General features: G+C 45.8%; 1 protein-coding gene across 3 annotated transcripts in view; it reads right to left on the reverse strand.

Annotated features, from left to right (window-relative positions):
* The window catches only part of FAM120B (family with sequence similarity 120B), a 213,801-nt gene extending 191,500 nt beyond the window's left edge, over positions 1-22,301 (reverse strand). For all 3 annotated transcript variants that reach the window (XM_030195955.1, XM_030195956.1, XM_030195954.1), the window contains exons 1-2: positions 22,237-22,301; positions 905-1,958 (exon numbers count right to left, since the gene is read on the reverse strand). In XM_030195955.1, the coding sequence (XP_030051815.1) occupies positions 905-1,924 (1,020 nt within the window). In that variant the 5' untranslated portion in view covers positions 1,925-1,958; positions 22,237-22,301. The remainder of the gene's footprint in view (positions 1-904; positions 1,959-22,236) is intronic.
* Positions 22,302-24,903: the final 2,602 nt, after the last annotated feature.

Consider the following 24,903-nt stretch of genomic DNA (forward strand, 5'->3'; position numbering starts at 1 on the left):
GCCGCATGGCAATGCGACACTGCCCAAAGTGAACAGGCTGTGTTGGCATTACCTCACTAGTAGCCACTATCATGGCTTTGTAAACAAGGGGGATAGGGTGATCAAATCAGAGAATATTTAGACCCAAGTGATTCAACCAAATGGAATGATATTAGCTCTGAAATAAAACCACTATCAGACAATCAGGAGATCAAGAATTGAACGAAGAAAGGCTGCTTCCCTCCTACTGGCTATATGAAAACATGAAAAGTTTATTAAATGGAGTGGGTCACAAGAAAGGCAGGATACTATCAAACAATTTCCACTGCAGATATAGGTTAGCTATATATTTTTACATTTCTTACTGTACTGTATGGACGCCAGGACGCCTGACAGTTATTAAAAGTAGTGTACATCCAGATACACTAGGTATTTCTCTGTTCCTGCAGGGGCTCACAATCTAAGCTTATACCAGAGGCAATGGAGGATTAAGAGACCTGCCCAAGATCACAAGAAGCTGCAGTGAGATTTGAACTAGACTCCCGTGATTCTCAAGTCTGCTGCTCTAACCATATTTCTTCAGTTGGCAAAAGTACTTGAATCTAAAATTGGATGGAGAATAATGACAGTGGATTTCTTGCTTATTTGTAACAGGAAGGACTCTTAAATTATTATACAGCCTTGAGGGCTACAACCCAGTCGGGTTTTCAAGATTTCTACAATGAATACGGCATGAGATTGATTTGCATGTAGTGCTTCCATTGAATGCAAATAAATCTCATACATATTCATTGTGAAAATCTTGAAAATCCGACTGGGTTGTGGCCTTTGAGGATCGTGGTTGTCTACCCCTGTTATACAGAATCCATCACCTGCTTCAATTTTTATACACTGACTATAAGAGAAACACTTAAAGAACAAATACCTGAAGAATTTCTTTGTCTGAGTACATGGCTTTTTCTTGCTCATCTCCGATTGCCTGCGATTGTGGCATTTTGGGAGAGAGCCACGGTGACTCTTGTTCTGGTAACACGTAAGATTCTATTTCCGTGCGTAGCAGGGTCATATCTGACTCTACAGGCAGCAGCCGTTCCAGCATTTCTAAGCTACGATGTGAGGGCGGTATATTTGATATAAAGTTTGCCACAGCAAAAAACATGTTTCCCTTTTTGTTGTAGCTCTGGATTTTTGGATGGTCTGAAGACATGCATTTGCGCTGAAAGGCTCGAAACATATCTTCTGGTATTGTATCATTGCAAACAAGGCAGGCAAAAAGAGGAAGGTCTGTCATACCGAGCCCCAGTGTATCACATAGGATTTCCCTGGAAAACGTAACAGTGACAAGTTGATTCAACTTTAGATTACTAATAGAAAAGTATGGAACAGTATTAAAGATGAGATAGTCAGTATCTTCTCCAAGTATTCCCATGCACTTATTTTGCAGTCCATAGGCAGCCACCTCATAATCTGCTTCTTGCTTCGAACAGAAAACTTCTTGACCCAGTGACTTCAAGGCAAACCGAGAGAAAGTAGACAGTCCAGACGGGATAAAGAACATTGCTCTTCCTGGCTGTCGTCTATTGGCCTTGAGGAACCGAAAGATTTTAGCTATCTTCTTGTTGTCATTTAATCTCCGTTTTACCCATGCAGGTCTCTTTTTCTGCTCCACCACACCGTCAAAAATAAACACCAGCTTGATACCAGCAGCCCTAAAACAATCAATAAAATCTTTTAAGTGAGAAACGTATTCCAGCCACTGGCCACCCTGAACCCAGGAATTGAGCGTGTACCAGTACCGAAGACAACACATTGCATCCACCACAATTGTTGGAGTGCAACCTGGATTGGCTTCTTGATATTCCTTGGCCATTTCTTTTAAGTCTACCGTAACGCATGCACTAGGGCAGACATTTTGCACAAAGCTCAGTAGTCCTATAACACCCATAGTTATTTCCTTCAAAATTGATTTTCACAATAATCTGAAAAGAAAAAAAAGAAAGCACAAGCAGTTATTTACTTTCATAATTTTAGCTCTTTTCTTAAGTAGTAATCAATACTTTGCAAATCTAGCTTAAGTCAAAACAGGGGCAGTCTGAGGGGATGCAGAGCTTTGTGTGGAGGCTAATTTTGAAGCCTCATTTGCATAAATTTCTGCATAGCCATGGGGCCTTGTATCTATACCAGCATTCATAGAAAAATAGAAACATGACGGCAGATAAAGGCCATATGACCCATCCTCTGTAACCCCCAATTCTTCCTCTTCCTGAGTGATCCCACATGCTTATCCCATGCCTTTTTAAATTCTGGAACAGTCCTTGACTCCACCACCTCCACCGGGAGGCCATTCCACGCCTCCACCACCCTTTCTGTGAAATAATACTTCCTTAGGTTACTCCTAAGCCTATTCCCTCTTAACTTTGTCGTATGCCCCCTCATTCCAGAGCTCTCCTTCATTCAGTCTGTTTTCTCTCAAATGAGTAAGAAGTATCCCCCTAACAGCAAGCCACAAAAATGTGAAAAAAAAGCAAAAGTAGGGGGTAGACCAAATGTATTTCCAAAACAGTAGGTTTATTAAAAACAGACATGACGCAGTCCTGCATTTTGGTGACAACAGTGCCTGCTTCAGGTGTCAAACTATCTTAGCCACTGATAATAGTAAACAGATAGGTTAAGAAATCCAAAGGTACAGCATCTGAGGTGTATGTGTTCTTGAGCAAACTCTGTATAGCTCAATTCTTATATACCAAAAATGAGTCAAGTATATCATCCGGCAAATACCCGACCTCTCTGGAATTTGCCGGATGATACACTTGACTCATTTTTGGTACATAAGAATTGAGCTATACAGAGTTTGCTCAACAACACATACACCTTCTCAGATGCTGTACCTTTGGATTTCTTAGCCTGTTTTCTGTTATCATCAATGGCTGAGATAATCTGTTTGACTCTACTACTACTACTACTTATCATTTCTAAAGCGCTACTAGACGTATGCAGCGCTGTACACTTGAACATGAAGAGACAGTCCCTGCTCGACAGAGCTTGACTCCTGAAGCAGGAGCTGTTGGCGCCAAAACGCAGGACTGCGTCAAATCTGTTTTTAATAAATCTACTGTTTTGGAAATACATTTGGTCTACCCCTTACCTTTTTTTCACAATTGTGTGTCCAACAGTATAGGACTAATGCAGTTTGGGTAAGTATAGTGAAAATGCCACTTCATCTAGTACACTATCACCCGTCCTCTGGCTTATCTATCTTCCACTCAGTTTCTGTGCCTTTTCTGCACTTATGCCTCCAAAGTGACACAAATTTACACATTTACTCCCGGATTCTATACAGGTTGGCCAAAGTTGGGTGTGGAACACAGATGCATGTGCAAACTAGTCAGTCAGCTGGGTGCTAATAACCAATTATTGAGGTTAATTGGAGTTGACTGGCACTTAATTGGCACTTTTTATTTGGATTTATTTACCACCTTTTTGACGGAATTCACTCAAAGCGGTATACAGTAAGAGTAAGAATAAATCAAACATGAACAACAGACAATTACAGCAGTAAAAATATTCAAATAACAATACAAAGTAAGGCATAGTATACCTTTACAATGTCAACACAATACGTAATAGAACATTTTAATTGACAGTGTAGGGTATAAGCAAAAATGGAACATACAGAGAGGTAAGAGATTAAGAGGAGTTAGAAACTAAGATGACTAACTTAAAGAAAGTTGCACATGAGGTCAGAGAGATGGTTACCATATAGAAAGGTTGCAGGACTCTATCTGTCCCCAGGTGTCACATGTCATTATGGAGAGACTGTAACACCATTTCATAAGAATTACCATACTGGGTCCATCTAGGCCAGTATCCTGCTTCGAACAATGGCCAATTCAGGTCGCAACTGCCTGACAGATTCCCAAATAGTGGCAAGGTTCAGGCTGCTTTCCCCATGTCTATCTCAAGAGCAGACTATAGGCTTTTCCTATCTAGATTGTAAGCTCTTTGAGCAGGGACTGGTTTTTTTGTGTATGGTGTACAGCGCTGCGTATGCCTTGTAGCGCTATAGAAATGATAAGTAGTAGTAGTAGGAGTTAGAAAGTAAGGTGACTAATTTAAAGAAAGGATTTGTACATGCATCTGCCTATGTGCTATTGTATAACGCTGCACAACCAAAATTTCTCTCATGCAATCCAAAAGGAGGCATTTCAAATATTTAGGCACAGAGGTCTAGAATACTGGGGTTACATGCCCAATTTACATGCCAGGATTTACACCAGGTTTCAGCTGGCCTAAGTGCTCACGCTCAAAGTTGGGCGTGGGAATTCGCTGTAAGCGCTATTCTATAAAATGCACTCAGACTGGAGCACCCTATATAGAATAGCACTTAGAGCGGATTCCCCCTGGCACCTAAACTGGAGCACCAGTTATTGAATCTCGGCTTTACTTCCCACCAGAAAAGGTACTCAGCGATATTACCTGTGGTACAAAAACACCATTAAACACAGACCCTCTAAGAACCTTTAATTAGTTAGGAAATAAACATCTACATTTACAATTTATAATACCTAGGAACAGAATCCCTATTTATATTCTACATCCCCTGGAGACTAAAACACTCCAGTCAACTTTTGTGTGGGGAAATCTTGCATGACCAATTTACTTCAATTCTTTGAAGGAGTAAACAAACATGTGGACAAAGGGGAACCGGTTGATATTGTGTATCTGGATTTTCAAAAGGCGTTTGACAAGGTACCTCATGAAAGGCTACAGAGGAAATTGGAGGGTCATGGGATAGGAGGAAATGTCCTATTGTGGATTAAAAACTGGTTGAAGTATAGGAAACAGAGTGTGGGGTTAAATGGGCAGTATTCACAATGGAGAAGGGTAGTTAGTGGGGTTCCTCAGGGGTCTGTGCTAGGACCGCTGCTTTTTAATATATTTATAAATGATTTGGAGATAGGAGTAACTAGCGAGGTAATTAAATTTGCTGATGACACAAAGTTATTCAAAGTTGTTAAATCGCGACAGGATTGTGAAAAATTACAAGAGGACCTTACAAGACTGGGAGACTGGGCGGCTAAATGGCAGATGACGTTTAATGTGAGCAAGTGCAAGGTGATGCATGTGGGAAAAAAGAACCCGAATTACAGCTACGTCATGCAAGGTTCCACGTTAGGAGTTACGGACCAAGAAAGGGATCTGGGTGTCGTCGTCGATAATACACTGAAACCTTCTGCTCAGTGTGCTGCTGCGGCTAGGAAAGCGAATAGAATGTTGGGTATTATTAGGAAAGGTATGGAAAACAGGTGTGAGGATGTTATAATGCCGTTGTATCGCTCCATGGTGCGACCACACCTTGAGTATTGTGTTCAATTCTGGTCACCGCATCTCAAGAAAGATATAGTAGAATTGGAAAAGGTGCAGCGAAGGGCAACTAAAATGATAGCGGGGATGGGACGACTTCCCTATGAAGAAAGATTAAGGAGGTTAGGGCTATTCAGCTTGGAGAAGAGACAGCTGAGGGGAGACATGATAGAGGTATATAAAATAATGAGTGGAGTGGAACAGGTGGATGTGAAGCGTCTGTTTACGCTTTCCAAAAATACTAGGACTAGGGGGCATGCGATGAAACTACAGTGTAGTAAATTTAAAACAAATCAGAGAAAAATTCTCTTCACCCAATGTATAATTAAACTCTGGAATTCGTTGCCGGAGAAAGTGGTGAAGGCAGTTAGCTTAGCAGAGTTTAAAAAGGGGTTGGACGGTTTCCTAAAGGACAAGTCCATAAACCGCTACTAAATGGACTTGGGAAAAATCCACAATTCCGGGAATAACATGTATAGAATGTTTGTACGTTGGGAAGCTTGCCAGGTGCCCTTGGCCTGGATTGGCCGCTGTCGTGGACAGGATGCTGGGCTCGATGAACCCTTGGTCTTTTCCCAGTATGGTATTACTTATGTACTTATGTAACTAACAAATTTAAAACAAATTCAAAAAGTGTTTTGTTCACTCAATGAACAAGCAAGCTACAGAATTTATTGCCAGAGGATGTGGTCAGTGACAATCTGTAAACAATTATTAGCCATTAGATAGTATTAAGAAAGCTGCCACTCACGTCCTGGGACTGAGCAGCAAAGAATGATCAATTCTTTGGAATCTACTGGGAAGACAACAAGAACGAGTGTATTTGCCAGAGATGGTCCTATTGCACCAGCTACGGCGCTTAAAGCCAATGGGACCCTTGATGACATGGAAGAGAAAACAGCCGTGGACAAATCACACAGCTCAATGGTGACTGAAAAAAGGGGCAAGCACCAAAAAAAACAGAGCCCGACTACTGAGTGTGATAAAACAATGAAAACTTAAAATGGGGAAAATGCGAAATAAAAATATAAAGGAAGGGTTTAGGATAATTGACAAAAATCAGGGCAAAAGACTCCGAAAGGAAGGCATAAAATCGAAAAAACAGAGCTCATATACCAAATGCTGGGAGGAGTGCATGACAATCACGTTCTCTTCTCACTGTGGATGAGAAGAGACTGATGGTCCTGCCTTTGGCGGGCAGGAAGGCACTCGTATATGCACAATGGGGATGCGTCGTGTGATTTTTTAAAAAAGGCTATTTTTTAACTGTGTAAGTTCCGCACTGGGCAACGTCATCCAATGTGAGAATATGGTCTGCTTCTCCTTGGATAACTTTTTTTCCCCTTAGTTTTACACTGGATATTAGTATATTTGGCAATATAACTGTTATGGAGGGGAATTGTCCTTGCTGGAAGGGTGGGAATTTGTTAAGGAGAAATTGACCTAGATAGCAATTATCCAGAGGGTAATTGGTGGGTGGGAACTGTCTGATGGAAATTATCCAGGTGGGAACTCACCTAGAACCCTGAAAGCTGCCTTCCCTAACCCAGCTAAAAGTTTTTGTTGGATTTAGTTGGGTTAAGGGGAAGTGTTTAGGTTGGGATCAGGAAACAGCTCATATACACTGCCATTTGAAATGTACATGTGCTCTTTTTCAGACAAATTTAGCCCACACTATAAACAGGGACAGTTTTCAAAGGAAAACCATTGATAAGCTTTCCCTTTCAAAATCTGTAAAGTCTACACGTGCAAACTTTTCACTCTGACAGGCTATTTTGAAAAATGATCCATCACGGTCTCACTTTAAGAGACAACTATTTTCTTAAAATACTTCACTTAAACAGAATTCAACCAATATAATAAGTCATTTTGAAAGATTTACTTAAGGATGAAATGTTTCTATTTGCTACAAACAAGGTTTCTTTATAAAAGGGCTTTACGATAAAGTGACTACTGAAATTCTCTTTACTGGGCCAGTCTACCTTGCCAAGAAACTACAGTCTAGTGCATACTTTAGTAGAAAAATGTCATTTTCAAGCAATCAAAATTAGCAGTTATATGCAGTACTTGTTACATGTTTGTTCTTCACTGTAATTTATTTGATTGTTTAACTTTCAATAGACCTCCAACAATTAAAACAAACCACCACAAAAAAAAAAAAACAAAAAAATCAAAGAAAAGACATTCCATACTTCAAGTGCAAATTAAACTGCTTACATTTCTCAGGATCCTTGTGACATTTTCCAGTGTGAAAAAAAAAATCACATTTATTTTGATTTAATTTGTTTTAACCCTTTAGTGTCCAATGTTCTCGTAATAAGCCATATAGGAACAGATTGATGGGAACATTGGACACTAAAGGGTTAAACACTTTCTTACCTCCAACTGTGTCTTAAGTACAAAAAAAAGATGGACCAAAAACCACTGAATGCTTTTCAATGCAATCAGCAAAAACAAAGACAGTGGAAATCACATCTTGAAAATCACCATACACAGCTAATAATGTGTGGGAGAAAAAAGCCCTCATATCGGCCGGCACCAGGCTAAATAGCCAACAGATGTGTTAATCTATCAGTGCCTCAGCTCCCCCCCCTTAATAATCATAGGTCAAAAAACTCCCTGAATCCTTTTTAATTTTTAAATGTATTTTGCAATAAATTCTTCAATCTTATGTACTTAATATATTTCTTCAATTTTTCCCAACAAGAATGAGAGCTACTTTAGATCTAGTCCTTGGTGGAATGCAGGACTCAGTATGAGAAGTAACGGTGTTGGGTCTGATGGGAAAACAGTGATCATAACATTGTCAAATTTGCCATAATAACTGAAGTGAAATCACCAAAGAAATCTACTGAGGCAGTAGTTACATTTTCAAATGGGCAACTAGGCTAAAATGAGTAAAATGGTTAAAAAAACAAAAAGCTAAATGGATAAGTTGCTAAAGTTCAGACATTGATTAAAAATACTATCTTGGAAACCTAGACCAGATGTATTTCATGTATTAATCAAGGTGGAATGAGGAGCAAATAACTGCCTGCATGGTTAAAGGGAGACATGAAAGAAGCTATAAAAAACAAAAGAACATCCTTTAAAAAATTGAAAAAGAATCTGCAGGACGAAAACAAGAAGCAACATAAACACTGGCAAGTTAGATGCAAAGCACTGATAAAGAAAGCTAAAACAGAACATGAACGGGAAGTTGCCACAGTGGTGAAAATTCATAACCTTTTCAGGTACATCAGAAGCAGAAAGCCTACGAGGGAATTCACGGGACTGTTAGATCATCAAGGAATGAAAAGGGCACTCAGGGAGGAAAAGGCCATAGCAGAGAGACTGAGGCCCTCATGATCAAAAGCAAACTCCGGCGCTAGAGGCTGTTAACGCCATACTAGCGCCGGAGTTTGCAAACCACCCATGATCAGAGCCCTCGAGCGCCTGCAACAACGCACTCGAGGGCTCTTAGCACAAGTAGCATGCAAATGCATGCTAAACAGGGCTTCCAGCATTCATCCCCAATGATCAGCGGCCAGCGTGCCAAAGATTGGGTCGCTGGCCACGGCAAAATCAACGCCAGCTCTGAGCTGGCGTTAGACTTTGCGGATCATTGGGGAGGAATGGTGAGCCCTGTCCAGCATGCAGTTGCATGCTGGCAGGCCCCCGTTCCCCCCCCCAAGGCAAACGCAAACAGGGGACTGGAGGTCCGGTGGACCTCCGGTTCCCCCGACGATCCGAGCCCCTCCATGCCCAGGGAGGGCTGGAGATCCGGTGGGTCTCCAGCCCCCCCCCCCGAACCCCCATAACTCGTGGTGGCCGCCTCCGGCCAAACGCTATCCCACCCTCTTTCCCACTCAGCGACGGGGGGGGGGGGGGCTGGAGGTTCGGTGGGTCTCCAGCCCACCCCAACTCCTCCCCCCCCCAAGCGTTCTGAATCCATGGTCCCCCCAGCGTTCTGATGATTCCCTGGTGGTCCGTGGTCACCCACCCTCCCTGCCGGCCCCCTCGGCTGGCCCCCCCTACCTTTTGTTGGAGGAGGGACGCAGCCTGCCTGCCTCCTCTTTCTGTCGACGTCGCTGCAAAATGGCGGCGCCCAGCCCTGCCCATTGCATCCTGGGATGCGGTGGGCGAGGCTACAGACCATGTAAGGGAGCGATTCCCTTACATGGTCTGTAGCCCCGCCCAGCGCATCCCAGGATGCAATAGGCGGGGCTGGGCGCCGCCATTTTGCAGCGGCGTCGAAAGAGGAGGGAGGCAGGCAGGCTGCGTCCCTCCTCCAACAAAAGGTAGGGGGGGCCAGCCGGGGGGGGGGCCGGCAGGGAGGGTGGGTGACCACTGACCACCAGGGAATCATCAGAACGCTGGGGGGACCATGGATTCAGAACGCTTGGGGGGGGGGAGGAGTTGGGGTGGGCTGGAGACCCACCGAACCTCCAGCCCCCCCCCTCGCTGAGTGGGAAGGAGGGTGGGATAGCGTTTGGCCGGAGGCGGCCACCACGAGGTATGGGGGTTCGGCGGGGGGGGGGGGGGGGGGGTTCGGGCCTCAGCACGCTGTTTGACAGGTTTGGGCTTTTGACAGCCCAGACCTGTCAAACAAGTGCGGGAGGATTGTGCTGAGCGCACGCTCGGCACAATTCTCCCGCACTTTAAACATGATGATCAAAGATAAGAGCGCTGATTAGATTTGCATGCATTATCTTTGATCATCGATGCAGAAAAGCCCTGCGCCATCCCGGCGCTATTTTTAGGGCGCTGTTTGGAACAGCTTTTGATCATCTGGGCCTGAATGAATTCTTTGCTTCAGTCTTTACTGAAGAAGATGCAAGAGATCTACCTGTACCAGAAACAGTTTTCAAGGGTGACAATGCAGAGGAACTGAAAGAAATCTCCGTGAACCTGAAAGATGTACTGAGCCAAATCAACAAATTAAGGAGTAGTAAATCACCTGGACCGGATAGTATACACTCCAGCATACTGAAAGAACTCAAATATGAATTTGCTGATCTGCTGTTAGAGACCGGTAACCTGTCATTAAAATTGTCTGTAGTATCTGAAGATTGGAAGGTGGCCAATATAATGCCAATTTTTAAAAGGGGCTCCAGGGGTGATCCAGGAAATTGCAGACTGGTAAGCCTGACGTCAGTACTAGGCAAAACTATTATAAAGAATCAAATTACTAAACACATATACAAACATGGTTTAATGGGACAGGATTCAGCAAAAGGAAGTCTTGCCTTGCCAATCTGCTTCATTAACACCATCCTTCCCATCAATTTGATTCATCTGTCATCACTGCAATATAAATTTGTTCCCTGATATCACAGTGTCCCATTAGTTATCCTCCCACTAGGTCTTTGAGATGCTTATTATATCTACCTTGCATTCGGTGTTATACATTCTAACTCTCCCAGCTTACATTTTTAGACTTCTAGCATTTGTATATAGAATTTGCAAAATATGTTTCTTGTTTGTATTTACAATCTGCTGAGCAGCTGACGGGGATAATTTGCAATCTTTCGACTCTGCTCTTTACTTAAAGGTATCTCAGCTACTCATGCATTTATCGCTGCCTAATTGCCCTATCTTTTTAGTATCCTTCAAGACGTATCATTCTGAACTATGTGCTCCTAAGCAACTATCAGCTGTCTCCCTGATCTAGTTTAAATACTGCTTTCTCTCTTGTATAGAGTAGTGCCAGTAAACCTAGTTCCAACCTAGTTCAGAGAAGGCTCCCCCTTCCTCAACATATTTCCCGGTTCTTAACAAAATCCACAACCCTCTTTCTTGCATCATCAGCTCATCCACATGAGACTGGAGAGCTATGGCTGCCCTTGGAATTCTGTGCATGGAACAGGGAGCAATGCAAGGAAAGTTTAGCTTGCCTATTTACCTCTCCATCTATACAGCCAATTGTTGTCCTCCTTTATGTCTATCCACTTCTTTCTCCTTTCTTGAACCTATGTTCTTGCTTCATACCATTTAAGTAACAGAAGGAACAAACAGATTTTATAACTTGATGAGGAAAGCACTGCTATATTGTTGATACTCATTTGTTTTGATGGTTCTTTTGATATGCTATATATACAATTTTGTTAATGAAAATACCAGGATAAAATGTTAATTTAAATATCTTCATCCTTTTTTTAGGGTATTGGATCTCTCCTATTACTGAGGCCTTGGAGAGTGTCGTCTAACAATTTAACTTTTTTTCCCCCCTAAATTTCATGGTTTGTGAATTACTACTGTTAACTCTTTTTCTATTGCATATGCATTACTTGTATATGTTTAATTGTAAAGGTAAAATTATGTATAATCATACCTGATAATTTTCTTTCCATTAATCATAGCTGATCAATCCATAGACTGGTGGGTTGTGTCCATCTACCAGCAGGTGGAGATAGAGAGCAAACTTTTGCCTCCCTATATGTGGTCATGTGCTGCCGGAAACTCCTCAGTATGTCGATATCAAAGCTCCATCCGCAGGACTCAGCACTTAGAGAATTACACCCACGAAGGGACACTCTGCCCAGCTCACCACCGCCGAAACGGGGGAGGGGAATTAACCCAGCTCATCCCCACACAAGTGGGGGAGGGGAATCCGTCCAGCTCATCACCGCGGAGCGGGGGAGGGACACCACACCCGCCGATGCGGGGGGATCTGGCTTATCCTGCAACCGCAACCGCGGGAGGAGCTGACTGACCCTAACACCGCCGAAGCGGGAGGGGTACAAAGCTGCCCTACAGCCGCACGAAGCGGGAGGGAGTGCCGGCAGAATTTTAAGTCTCAATCCAGCCCCGTAAAACGGAGGGGAGAGGAATGCAGCAGCTCACTGTAACACAAACTCGTCTTAACTCTTATCCAAGTGAAAAAACTTGAACACGAAGTCTTTCTGAAGTAACTGAAGACTAAACTTGAACCTGAAATGCAACCACAATAAAAACAGTACAGATATCTGGGAGGGGCTATGGATTGATCAGCTATGATTAATGGAAAGAAAATTATCAGGTATGATTATACATAATTTTACCTTCCATATCATCAAGCTGATCAATCCATAGACTGGTGGGATGTACCGAAGCAGTACTCACCCAGGGCGGGACATTGAAATCCCTGACCTCAACACTGAAGCTCCAAACCGGGCCTCCGCCCGTGCAACCACAGTCAAACGGTAATGCTTGGAGAATGTATGAGCCGAAGCCCAAGTTGCCGCCTTGCATATCTCTTCCAAGGAGACGGATCCGGCCTCTGCCATCGAGGCCGCCTGAGCTCTCGTGGAGTGAGCCTTCAGCTGGATAGGCGGCACCTTCCCCGCGGCCACATAAGCCGCTGCAATGGCTTCCTTGACCCATCTTGCCACTGTAGGCTTAGCAGCCTGCAGACCCTTACGAGGACCTGCAAACAGGACAAACAGATGATCCGATTTCCGGAAATCATTGGTCACTTCCAAGTATCTGATGATGACTCGTCTCACATCCAGATATTTAAGAGCAGAGTACTCCTCTGGGTAGTCCTCCCTACGAAAGGAAGGGAGACAGAGCTGCTGATTCACATGGAAGCGAGAAACAATCTTGGGCAGGAAGGAAGGCACTGTGCGAATAGTCACTCCTGCCTCAGTGAACTGCAGAAAAGGCTCTCGACATGAGAGCGCCTGGAGCTCGGAAACTCTTCTGGCTGAAGTGATAGCCACCAAAAAGACTGCTTTCAACGTCAGGTCTTTCAGAGATGCCCTCGACAAGGGTTCAAAAGGCGGCTTCTGCAATGCTATTAGTACCAGGTTGAGATTCCACGCAGGCACCACTGAGTGCAGAGGAGGGCGCAGGTGATTAACTCCCTTGAGAAAGCGCACCACATCTGGCTGCGAAGCCAGGGAAGCACCCTTCAGGCGGCCCCTGAAGCAAGCCAGAGCCGCTACCTGGACTTTAAGGGAACTGAGCGACAGGCCTTTCTCCAGACCTTCTTGCAGGAACGCCAACACTGAAGAAATTGGAGCAGTGAAGGGAGAAAGTGAGCCTGCTTCACACCACGCTGCAAAGATACGCCAAACCCTGGCGTAAGCAGTAGAAGTAGAGCGCTTCCTCGCTCTCAGCATAGTGGCGATGACCTTGTCTGAGAAGCCCTTCTTCCTCAGACGCTGCCGCTCAATAGCCAGGCCGTAAGACCAAAGGGGGAGGGATCCTCCATCACCACGGGACCCTGATGTAACAGGCCCTGCTCCACTGGCAGCCGCAGAGGATCGTCGACTGAGAGCCTGATCAAGTCCGCATACTAGGGACGCCTGGGCCAATCCGGACCCACCAGGATTACCCTGCCGGGATGCTTTGCCACCCGGTCTAGCACCCTGCCCAACATGGGCCAGGGCGGGGAACACATAGAGAAGCTCTTGTGTCGGCCACTGTTGGAGAAGAGCATCTACTCCCAGGGATCGAGGGTCCCGTCCTCTGCTGAAAAAGCGCGGCACTTGGCAATTGGCCGATGACGCCATCAGATCTAGGCTCGGCTGGCCCCAGCGCTTCGTGATGTCCAAGAACGCCTGAGCAGATAGCTGCCACTCTCCGGGCTCCAAGGTATGGCGACTGAGAAAGTCCGCCTTGACATTCATGACTCCGGCAATGTGGGCCGCTGAAAGCTGCTCCAGGTTCGCTTCCGCCCACTGGCAAAGATTCATAGCCTCCTTGGCTAGAGGGGCGCTCTTGGTACCTCCCTGGCGGTTGACATAGGCCACAGCCGTGGCATTGTCCGACAGGACCCGTACAGGCTTCAACACCAGTACCGGGATGAACTCCAAAAGCGCCAACCGAATGGCTCTGAGTTCCAGGAGGTTGATAGACCACTTTGCCTCTGCAGGAGACCAGAGCCCCTGCGCTGTCCTTCCCAAGCAGTGGGCTCCCCAGCCCGACAACGAGGCGTCCGTCGTGACGACAATCCACTCTGGGGTCACCAGAGGCATTCCCGCAGACAACTTGTCTGTCTGCATCCACCAGCTCAGCGCCTTGCGCACTGCTGGGTCCAAGGGAAGGCGCACAGCATAATCCTCCGACATCGGAGTCCAGCGCTGCAGCAAAGAGTGTTGAAGTGGTCTCATATGAGCCCTGGCCCAGGGCACAACTTCCATCGTGGCCGTCATAGAGCCCAACAGCTGCACATAGTCCCAAGCCCGAAGGGGAGAGGCTACTAGGAACTGGTCCACCTGAGCCTGAAGTTTGACAATCCGATTGTCTGGCAGGAACACTCTGCCCACTTGGGTGTCGAATCGAACTCCCAGGTACTCCAGGGACTGAGTCGGGCGCAGCTGGCTTTTCTCCCAGTTGATGATCCATCCCAGGGAGCTCAAAAGAGCAACTACCCGGTCCACAGCTTTGCCGCACTCTGCATAAGAGGGGGCTCGGATCAACCAGTCGTCCAGATAAGGATGGACTTGTACCCCTTCCTTTCGTAGGAAGGCCGCGATGACCACCATTACTTTGGAAAAGGTCCGCGGAGCAGTAGCCAACCCGAAAGGGAGGGCTCTGAACTGGAAGTGTCGTCCCAGGACTGCAAAACGCAGAAAGCGTTGATGAGGAGGCCAGATGGGAATATGCAGGTACGCTTCCTTGATGTCCAAGGATGCCAGGAACTCTCCTGCCTTCACTGCCGCTATAACAGAGCGGAGAGTCTCCATGCGAAAGTGCCGCACTTTCAAGGCCCGATTGACCCCTTTGAGGTCGAGGATAGGCCGGACAGAACCTCCTTTCTTTGGTACCACAAAGTAAATGGAGTAACGTCCCTTGCCAAGCTGACTTTCTGGCACCGGAACGACCGCGCCCAGGCGGATCAGATTGTCCAAGGTCTGCTGCACTGCCACAGCTTTGACCGGAGACTTGCAGGGAGAGAGTACAAACCCGTCTTTTAAGGGTCGGCAGAACTCTAGTTTGTAGCCGTCTCTGATGACTTCCAGCACCCACGCGTCTGAAGTTATTGTGGTCCACTCGCCCAGAAACGAGGACAGCCGTCCTCCAATCTGCACTGGGGCGTGGACCAAGACCCCGTCATTGGGTACGAGACCCTGGGGGAGGACTGGAGGGAGCACCTCCGGGACGGCGGTCTCTGCGAAAGGAATGCTGCTTGGGGGAGAAATTCCTCTTGAAGGAAGAGGGGGCAGAGGAACCCGACTTGCCCGGGCGGTACCGACGGGCTTCCTGCAACCATCCTCTGGAGGTACCGGGACGAGTACTAGCCCTGACCTCTGGTAATTTCTTGCCCTTAGACGTGCCGAGATCGGTCACGATTTTGTCCAGCTCGACCCCAAAGAGCAGCTTGCCTTTAAAAGGCAACCTAGCCAGGCGGGATTTAGAGGCGTGGTCAGCAGACCAATGTTTCAGCCAAAGCCACCGCCGCGCAGAGATTGTCTGAGCCATGCCTTTCGCTGAGGCCCTCAAGACATCATACAGCAAGTCTGCCAAATAGGCTAAGCCCGATTCCAGGGCCGGCCAATCAGCCCTCAAGGAATGTTCCGAGGGGGAAGCCCGCTGCACCATAGTCAGGCACGCCCTGGCCACATAGGAGCCGCAAACTGAGGCCTGCAAACTTAAAGCAGCCGCCTCAAAGGACGACCTTAAGGCCGCCTCCAATCTTCTGTCTTGGGCGTCCTTTAGGGCCGTGCCACCTTCCACCGGCAACGCCGTTTTCTTAGTCACCGCAGTGATTAAAGAATCCACGGTAGGCCACAGATAGGCCTCACGTTCACTCACAGCCAAAGGATAGAGGCGGGACATAGCCCTAGCCACTTTAAGGCTCGCTTCTGGGGCATCCCATTGAGCCGAAATTAAGGTGTGCATGGCATCATGCACGTGGAAGGTTCTAGGCGGGCGCTTCGTCCCCAGCATAATGGCAGAGCCAACAGGGGCTGAGGGAGAGACGTCCTCCGGAGAGGAAATCTTCAAAGTGTCCATGGCCTGTAACAACAGGTTGGGCAAATCCTCTGGGCTAAAAAGCCGCGCTGCAGAGGGGTCATCCGCTCCATCCGAGCGGGGATCCGTCTCCTCCAAGGAATCCGCAAAGGACCGTTGGGAGACCTCAGACACGCTGCCCTCATCTACATCGGAGGAGACAAATTCCTCCAAGGCCTGGGAATCAACCCGAGGACGTTTACCTCTGGGAACCTCAACCTCTTTACCAGACGAAGGAGCAGGGGCAGCGTTGTGCATGAGGAAGGCCTGATGCAGCAGCAAAACAAACTCGGGGGAGAAACCCCCCAAACTGTGCACTTCCGCAGCCTGGGCAACAGCCCTAGACGCACCCTCAACCGGCGCTCGCAATAGCGGGGGAGAGACATGCTGCGCATCCAAAATGGCATCCGGCGCGAAATTCCGCGAAGGAGCCGCGCGGGAAGAACGGCTCTTAACTTTAGCCGCTTCTGTGCCGTCGCCCAAATTAAGGGCGTTCATGGCATTAATGTCTCCAACCTCAAGGGCGGCCCAAGAAGAAGCCGTCCGAGCCGCGTGGCCGGCCAAGATGGCGGAGGCGAGGAGCGGGGGATGGGCGTTTATGGCGGGAAAAACCGCCACGCCGGAGGAAGGACCGGGACATTCATCGGTCACGAAACTGTCACCCAACAAGGGCGAATCAGGCTTTAAGACCCCCGCATCCCCTCTAGAAGCGCTCAAGCGACCCGGGGAGCGACCCTTTGCGCCCTCGCCCTCCGACGCCATATGCCATGAGGAGAAGAATCGGGGAACCCCCTGCCCGCTATAAAAAGGTAAAAATTACCTGCTGTCCGCTCCGAGTTGTAACGACCTGGTGTCCCAGTGAGTAGCTGCAATAGACGCTTAAATAAACGTCGAAATAAACGCCTTTAAGGACGTTCAAAATTTTTTTTTTTTTTTTTTTTAACGGAGCCAGCGGGAGGGGGGAGAAAAGGAGGGACCTGGCACCACCAGGTTTGCACTTGCTCAAAAGAGCCCTCAACCCCAGGCACTCAACAAAACCTAAAAATTAGGCTTGGAGGCCTAGCCAGAGCTGCTGCTGTGTGTGACCACCACCTGCTGAGATAGAGAACATACTGAGGAGTTTCCGGCAGCACATGACCACATATAGGGAGGCAAAAGTTTGCTCTCTATCTCCACCTGCTGGTAGATGGACACAACCCACCAGTCTATGGATTGATCAGCTTGATGATATGGAACTTAGAAATATAAAATAAAAATAATAAAAGATATCAGTTGGATGAAGATATTTATTTCAGCTCTATCCATCTGATCATTTACATATAGCTGTGGGAAGTGTGGCCAGTACAGCACTGAATCAGGAGTAAAGTATATACTCCTGGGATTTCTGAAGCGTTCCTCTGTTAGCTGTAGAAGTTATTGTCAGAGTTGGCTTACCCATTAGGTGGACGTGGATGCCTAGTAAAGCACCTTTCACAAAGAGCAGCCGTATTCAAAGCAAAACTATAGGCCCCAACAGACACTGCTACTAATCATTTCTAACACGCTACTAGACGTTTGCAGCACTGTACACATTACCCCCGGGATTCTATATATCGCGCCGAGATTCCTGCATGGAAATAGAATATTCCATAACAATGCATAGAAGCTAATTGGTTAACAAGCTAATCAGCGTTGAAAATTGGATGTTAACCAATAATCAGCACTAATTGGCATTAATTAGAATTTACACGCACTACTTGCTAAGTGTATTCTGTAACGTGGTACGCGTAAATTCTAAGTCACATAGTTGGAAAGGGGGCGTGGCCACAGGTGTGGAATGGGCAGGTTGTGGGCATATCTAACATCTATGTATGTTGTTATACAATACATCCTCTCCGCACCTAAGCGTTGAGATTTACACCAGGTTTTACTTGGTTTAATTGGCCACGACTAAATTTAGTCACGTATTTATTTATTGCATTTGTATCCCACATTTTCCCACCTATTTGCAGGCTCAATGTGACTTACATAATTTTGTTATTACATTGTCATTCCAGGCTACCAGATATAGTTATTGGTAAGGTGCAGAGATTACGTAAGGGAAGTAAGAAGGAAGTGATTAGGGATAAGTATAGAAGGTGGACTTTCATGACTTGGACCAGCACTCAGCGTATTCTATAAACTGCACGGAAACTTAGGTTTATTCAAGTATGCCTAAATTAAGGGGTACTTTAGAGAAACACTTAAGCGAATTTCATTTCAGCGCCAAAATTTTAGGTGTGATATATAGAATCTAGTCCTATATGCAGGTACTTTGTCCCTAGTGGGCTCACAATCTGAGTTTTGCACCTAGGGCAATAGAGAGTTAAGTGACTTCCCCAGGGAGTTGCAGTGGGAATTGAACCCGCGTCCCCAAGATCGCAGCCTGTTACACTAACCATTAGGCTACTCCAACTCAACAAACATCACTGCCTAATTTTATGTGTGGGGAACTTTGCAATACACAAATAGCCACCTACCTGGATAAATCAGTTAACTGATTAAAAAGACAAACTTGAGCTACAGCCGTCATAGTGCCCACACAAACCCTTTGGAACAGTTTGCCAAACGAAATTCAGGCTAAATCTGATCATTTGAAATTTTAGGAAAAGATCTAGGGTGTATTTTATAAACAGGCATTTCAGGATAATGTATATTTTCTATTTTATGCAAACACTCCTTTGCAATCTGCCAAGTACTGGTTAAGACCAGCAGAATGGAGGTAACTAAAAAAATAAATGGATTTTGGAATTTGCTATTTTGGGGGGTTTCCATTACGTTTTTCTGCATGTTAAATCCTGTTTTCAAATTGTGAGATCCTATGTAAGATGGTACATGCTTATGCATACATTGCACAAACACTCCCAGGAGCAAAGTTTGAACAGGAAAGGGCTTGGGACTTGATATACTGCTTTTCTGTGGTTTTTGCACTACATTCAAGGCCATTTACATGGTATATAAAGGTACATGGGGCAATGGAGAGTTATGTGACTTGCCCAGAGTCACAGGGAGCTGAGTGGGAATTGAACCCAGCTCCCCAGGATCAAAGTCCACTACACTAACCACTAGGCTACTCCTCCATTTCATGGGAGGAATTGCAATGAATACACATATCTTGTAAATATAAAAGTACACATACACAGTTACATCTTTTTTCAAAGCAGGTGTAAACATGTGCACTATTACAGCTGATTCTGGTTGGCTATTTCAAGAAAGGCACAAAGGCGCTTATATTACCTTCATAAAATAAGCACTTTTTTTTTTTTTAACTCTCTTTCCATACAGGTGTCCGGTTTTAAAATTACCTCCATTATGTGTGTGTACACACACATACAAAACAAAGTTGAATATCTAAGAGTATGATGTCCAACCTTGATATTAAGCACTGTAGAGCTTAATTTCCAAAATCAAAGGGGGATATAACTTTAGGCACGGTTTACAGAATATGCCTAAGCGTGTTTTTCTTCGGAGCCGATTTTTTAGGAGACATATATAGAATCTAGCTCAAGATGCCTAAATCCCCTGCACCTATTCTAGTTACTATGTGAAAATAAAACCTCAGGTTGCCTGTGTGGGACTACTATGGGCCTTCCAACTCAGATATATTCTGTTTGATATCTAAAATCACCTACTTATTGCATATATACATGGCAAAGCTCAAAATAAGTTCTCATCAAACAAATAATAGGCTTTGAGACACATGAAGCCCAAGTTTGTATAAGAAATCTTGGTAGCAATTATGTCCAGGTCTGAACATGCACCTTTACTTGAATATTTTTCAAAAGGCTCACTGTACACAGAGTGTTTTATAAAATATGTATAAGGACACCAAGAAATGCAACAGACTAATAACAGCTGCATTACTCAGCATTTTAACTATGTACAAGTGGATTTTAGGTGCAATGCACTATCAGGGGCATTTTCGAAAGAGAAGGGCGCCCAACTTCCGACACAAATCGGGAGATGGGCGTCCTTCTCTCAGGGTCGCCCAAATCGGCATAATCGAAAGCCGATTTTAGGCACCCTCAACTGTAGTCCGTTGCGGGGACGACCAAAATTCACGGGGGCGTCGAAGGCATAGCGAAGGCGGGTCTGCGGTGTGATTAAGAGATGGGCGTCCTCGGCCGATAATGGAAAAAAGAAGGGCGACCCTGACGAGCATTTGGTTGACTTTACTTGGTCCATTTTTTTTTCACGACCAAGCCTCAAAAAGGTGCCCAAACTGACCAGATGACCACTGGAGGGAATCGGGGATGACCGCCCCTTACTCCCCCAGTAGTCACCAACCCCTTCCCACCCTAAAAAAAAAAATTTAATATTTTGCCAGCATCAAATGTCATACCCAGCTCCATGACAGCAGTATGCAGGTCCGTGGAGCAGTTTTAGTGGGTGCAGTGCAAGTCAGCCAGGCGGACCCAGGCCCATCCCATCCGCCCCCTACCTGTTACACTTGTGCTGGTAAATGTGAGCCCTTCAAAGCCCACCCAAAACCCACATGTAGGTGCCCCCCTTCACCCCTTAGGACTCTAGTAGTGGTGTACAGTTGTGGGGAGTGGGTTTTCGGGGGCTCAGCACCCAAGGTAAGGGAACTATGCACCTGGGAGCAATTTGTGAAGTCCAATGCAGTGGCCCCTAGGGTGCCCGGTTGGTGTCCTGGCATGTCAGGGGGACCAGTGCACTACGAATGCTGGCTCCTCTCATGACCAAAGGGATTGGATTTGGTCATTTTTGAGATGGGCATCCTCAGTTTCCATTATGGCCGAAAACTGGGGACGACCATCTCTAAGGTCAACCATCTCTAAGGTTGACCTAAATGTTGAGATTTGGGCGTACCTGACCGTATTATCGAAACGAAAGATGGACGCCCATCTTGTTTCGATAATACGGGTTTCCCCGCCCCTTCGCTGGGACATCCTTAGAGATGGGCGCCCTTAGAGATGGTAGTCCCCGTTTGATTATGCCCCTCCACATATATATATTTTTTGAAGTGATTTCAATCACCAGAGAGGTAAGAGCAACTGCCCCTTCAATCACGCATGCCAATCCTATGTCCAAACATGCTTTGAAGTTGGTACATGCCAATATCCATTTTTTTTCTTTTTTAGATCCGCATACTGTGATTGCAAAACTGGAAATACATGCAGAGTGTGTTTCAGATCCACACTTATGAATTACAGCTTTCTAAAATAACTACTCATTTAAATGCCAATTCTGTATTTACATTTGTAAAAGCCTTGCAATATCTACTGTAAGCTCCTTTGAGCAGGGACTGTCCTTCTTTGTTAAACTGTATAGCGCTGTAGAAATGTTAAGTAGTAGTAGTGTACTGCAGCACTGCCAATTTACCAATAACAGAAGTGAAATTAAATTAGACTTGCTCTGGATTTGTAATACCAAACTACATTAGGATGTAAGATTAAAACCAAGACTAGCCAAAGAGTCTCCTTCGTGGAACTGCTTAATTTGGCAACTCTTTTTGTGTCCCCCTAATGGTCCATTTCACTGACCAATAAAAAGTTTAAAAAGTAATTATAACTACTAAATTGAAAAAAAAATACATGCGTCACAAAGAAACCCCACACAAGCAACCTGAATTTTTCAGTTATAAGGCTTTTATTACTGTGTAGTCAGAGCACAGGCTCTGCGTTTTTGCATCATTTATCTGCAGCTGATCCTCACAAGATATACGAGGTTAAAGCACCTAGTGGTCAGATAACACACTAAGCATCAGGTAACCATCATACTGGGCACAGCAAGTTTACAGGTGGGAGTCTTATAGATTCCGATTCACGTGCATTCAACTACCCTAACAGCAAGCCCCCTTCGTCACACACATGCGGGGGGAGGGGGTCCCTGCCATCTCTCTTCCACTCTCCCTAATCCAGCAGGTCTCCCTCACACCCTGAGATCGCCACCTTTCCCTCAATCTCAAACTGTCCCCGCTCCCCATCCTACCTTCAAACTCACGCCTGCGGGCCTATTTCCTTTTCTCCAGCGCGAGCGCGCGCCCCACTCTGACGCCACTTCCCTCTCTCAAATGCGTTTCGCTCAACCGGAAACAGGAAGTTGTGCAAGCTCGTTTGTTTAATTTATTTCAAATATACTTCTATTAGCAAAACGTACAACCGTGCAAGGAAAAAAAAAAAGTTATGCTTGGATGTAATAGAACACTGAGGCACCGTGCATGGTTTTGCTCCTGCAATACTGCAAATCGAGATCGAGAAAAGGAGTGTAGATGACAGACCTACCAGGAGCGTTTGTTCTAGCGCTGCCTCTTCTATTTCTACTTACACCTGCTGCTGAAGAATATGCTGGGGGTGGGGAGGGGAAAGTGAGCTCCCAGAGCCCTCTGAAACTAGCTTCACTGCTGCACACACCGAGATTAGGTGTTTCTCCCTCCTAGAGCCCTCTGAAACCAGTTTCAGTGCTGCACACACGAGATTAGGTGTTTCTCGGTCACCTAGCAACCAGGGCTTTTTTTGAGGGGGTACTGAGTACCGGCACCTTTTCCATTGTCTGCTAAAGTTGACCCCCATGGTCCCCAAGTTTTAATGGAAGAGCTCAGGCTCTACACACCAATTCTGCCTTGTCATAGATTCTGCCAGTGGTTGCAAGGGACCTGGCTATTGTGGGGTGGGTCCCTCAGCGATTACCCCACTCCTGAAGGCATAGGAGCCAACTTTTCAAAATTATTGGGGGTGCTAAGCCCAATAGAAACCCCTTCCTGGACACATACAAGGAATTTTCTCAATAAGGGGGGTGCTCAAGCACCCACAGAGTAGGCTCCTATGCCTGAAAGGTGGCCTAGCATATGAGTACTGGCACCTTTTTTTGCTAGAAACAATACACTGCTACCAAGTGTCATGGGAGGTAACCCTCGCCTACCAGATTCACAGCCAGATGCATTAACTCCATGGAAAGAGCCCTTCCCTGGGCAGCTAACTCTGGAACGCTCTCCCTAGACCTATCCGAGCAATCCACGACCACCTAAAAACCCATTTATTCAAGCAAGCCTACCCAAAGGACCCAGATTAATCTTATGAACCCATCTACCTTACATATACCGAAGAGAAAATGACATTGACCCAGACTCTATCTCCCACCTTACCTTCCTCTCTATCACCTATCTCTACCTACCCATCCATCCTATTACTACCTATCATTACTATGTTATACTTCATTTCCTACTTTACATAACAAAATTCTGTGTTACCTATTACTATGTAAGTCGCATTGAGCCTGCTTTTAGTGGGAAAGTGCGGGATACAAATGTAATAAATAAAAAACGGGCATGCATGAAGGAAATCGCATGCAAATGAGCTGCTCGCTGTTAGCTCATTTGCACACGATTTCCTTCCTAAGGAGGGGAAGCCAGTCGGCCAGCCGAGCATGCGCAGAACAGCCAATCGTTATGCTGGCTGCTCTGCGCATGCTAAAGACGGCTTCATACACGTCACTCTAAAAAAAAAAAAGGACGTCCCTGATGAGCACTTGGATGTTTTTTTCTTCAGATTTTGTGATGGGCGTCCTTTTTGGACATGTTTTTCTTACGTGCCCGAAATGACCACCGCCGGGGAAAATCGGAGATTGGGACGTGCAAGGACGTCCAAATCAAAACTATTTGGACGGCCCTTTCGATTATGCCCCTCCAGGTCTCTCTCAGCCAATTACACCGCATTTTCAGCTAAACTGGCTAGAACCAGTTTAAAAAACATGTTGCTGGCTCGTTAAGTTTAGTGCATCTGGCCCTCACTGTAATGCTTGAACACCACAGCAAACCCCAGTAGGTACCACTGATGTGGGAGAGAGGCTGCACTCGAAATGTTTCTTAAATGGGGCCTTCTTTGTGTAAAGTGATAAGAATCTCCTTTTCACCAGGGGGGGTGGGGAGGAGGCAGATCTAACTGGCACCTTAAAAGCATCAACACTGGCCAGATAATATCTCATCTTGACTGCCTCCTCCTCTGGTGTAATTCCCAGTTCTCACCCATTTCTTTTTCGGCTGTGTTTTGCAATATAAACTACAAATCTTGGTGTGTGTGCATCAGTGAAACTGGCAGCCCCCCACCATTTAGAAGGAGAGGCAACGAACTAGAACTAACAGTGCCCCTAGGTTGTGCAGCAATTCTTGGCTTAGCAATGCGATTTCAGTATATGGATTGGAGGGGGTCTTATAAAAATATCGAGGGCAGCTGCATCAAGATTAACTTAGCTCTACAAAAGATGGCATGGGCCTCTGCAAAAAAAGTTTTCAAGGTGTTCAATAAGGAATGAAAAAGGGGAAAAGAGGATTATAATGTTTTTCTTTGTTTTAACTTCCAGCCGGATTTTGCAAAATCTATTATTTCACCTTAGTGCTTGTTCCTTGAAGCTGTTCATGCCAAACTTCCTATCTTTAGAATCTGACCTGGGCAGGGGTAATGCAGAAAGCTGAACATTAGAGTTCTGCAGCCCAAAAAAATTAATGTGGTAAACAAATAGTATGCAAATTGACTGTTTGCAAAAAATGTGTGCTAACATAGAAGAGCATGCCAGATGCATGTGCACACGGCTGTACACTAGCAGCAGCTATATTCTGCACACAAAAAAATTGTATCTGCACTCAGACTTGCATTTGCTGGA

The sequence above is a fragment of the Microcaecilia unicolor genome, chromosome 3 (genome assembly GCF_901765095.1).
Source record: "Microcaecilia unicolor chromosome 3, aMicUni1.1, whole genome shotgun sequence".
Taxonomy (NCBI): Eukaryota; Metazoa; Chordata; class Amphibia; order Gymnophiona; family Siphonopidae; genus Microcaecilia; species Microcaecilia unicolor.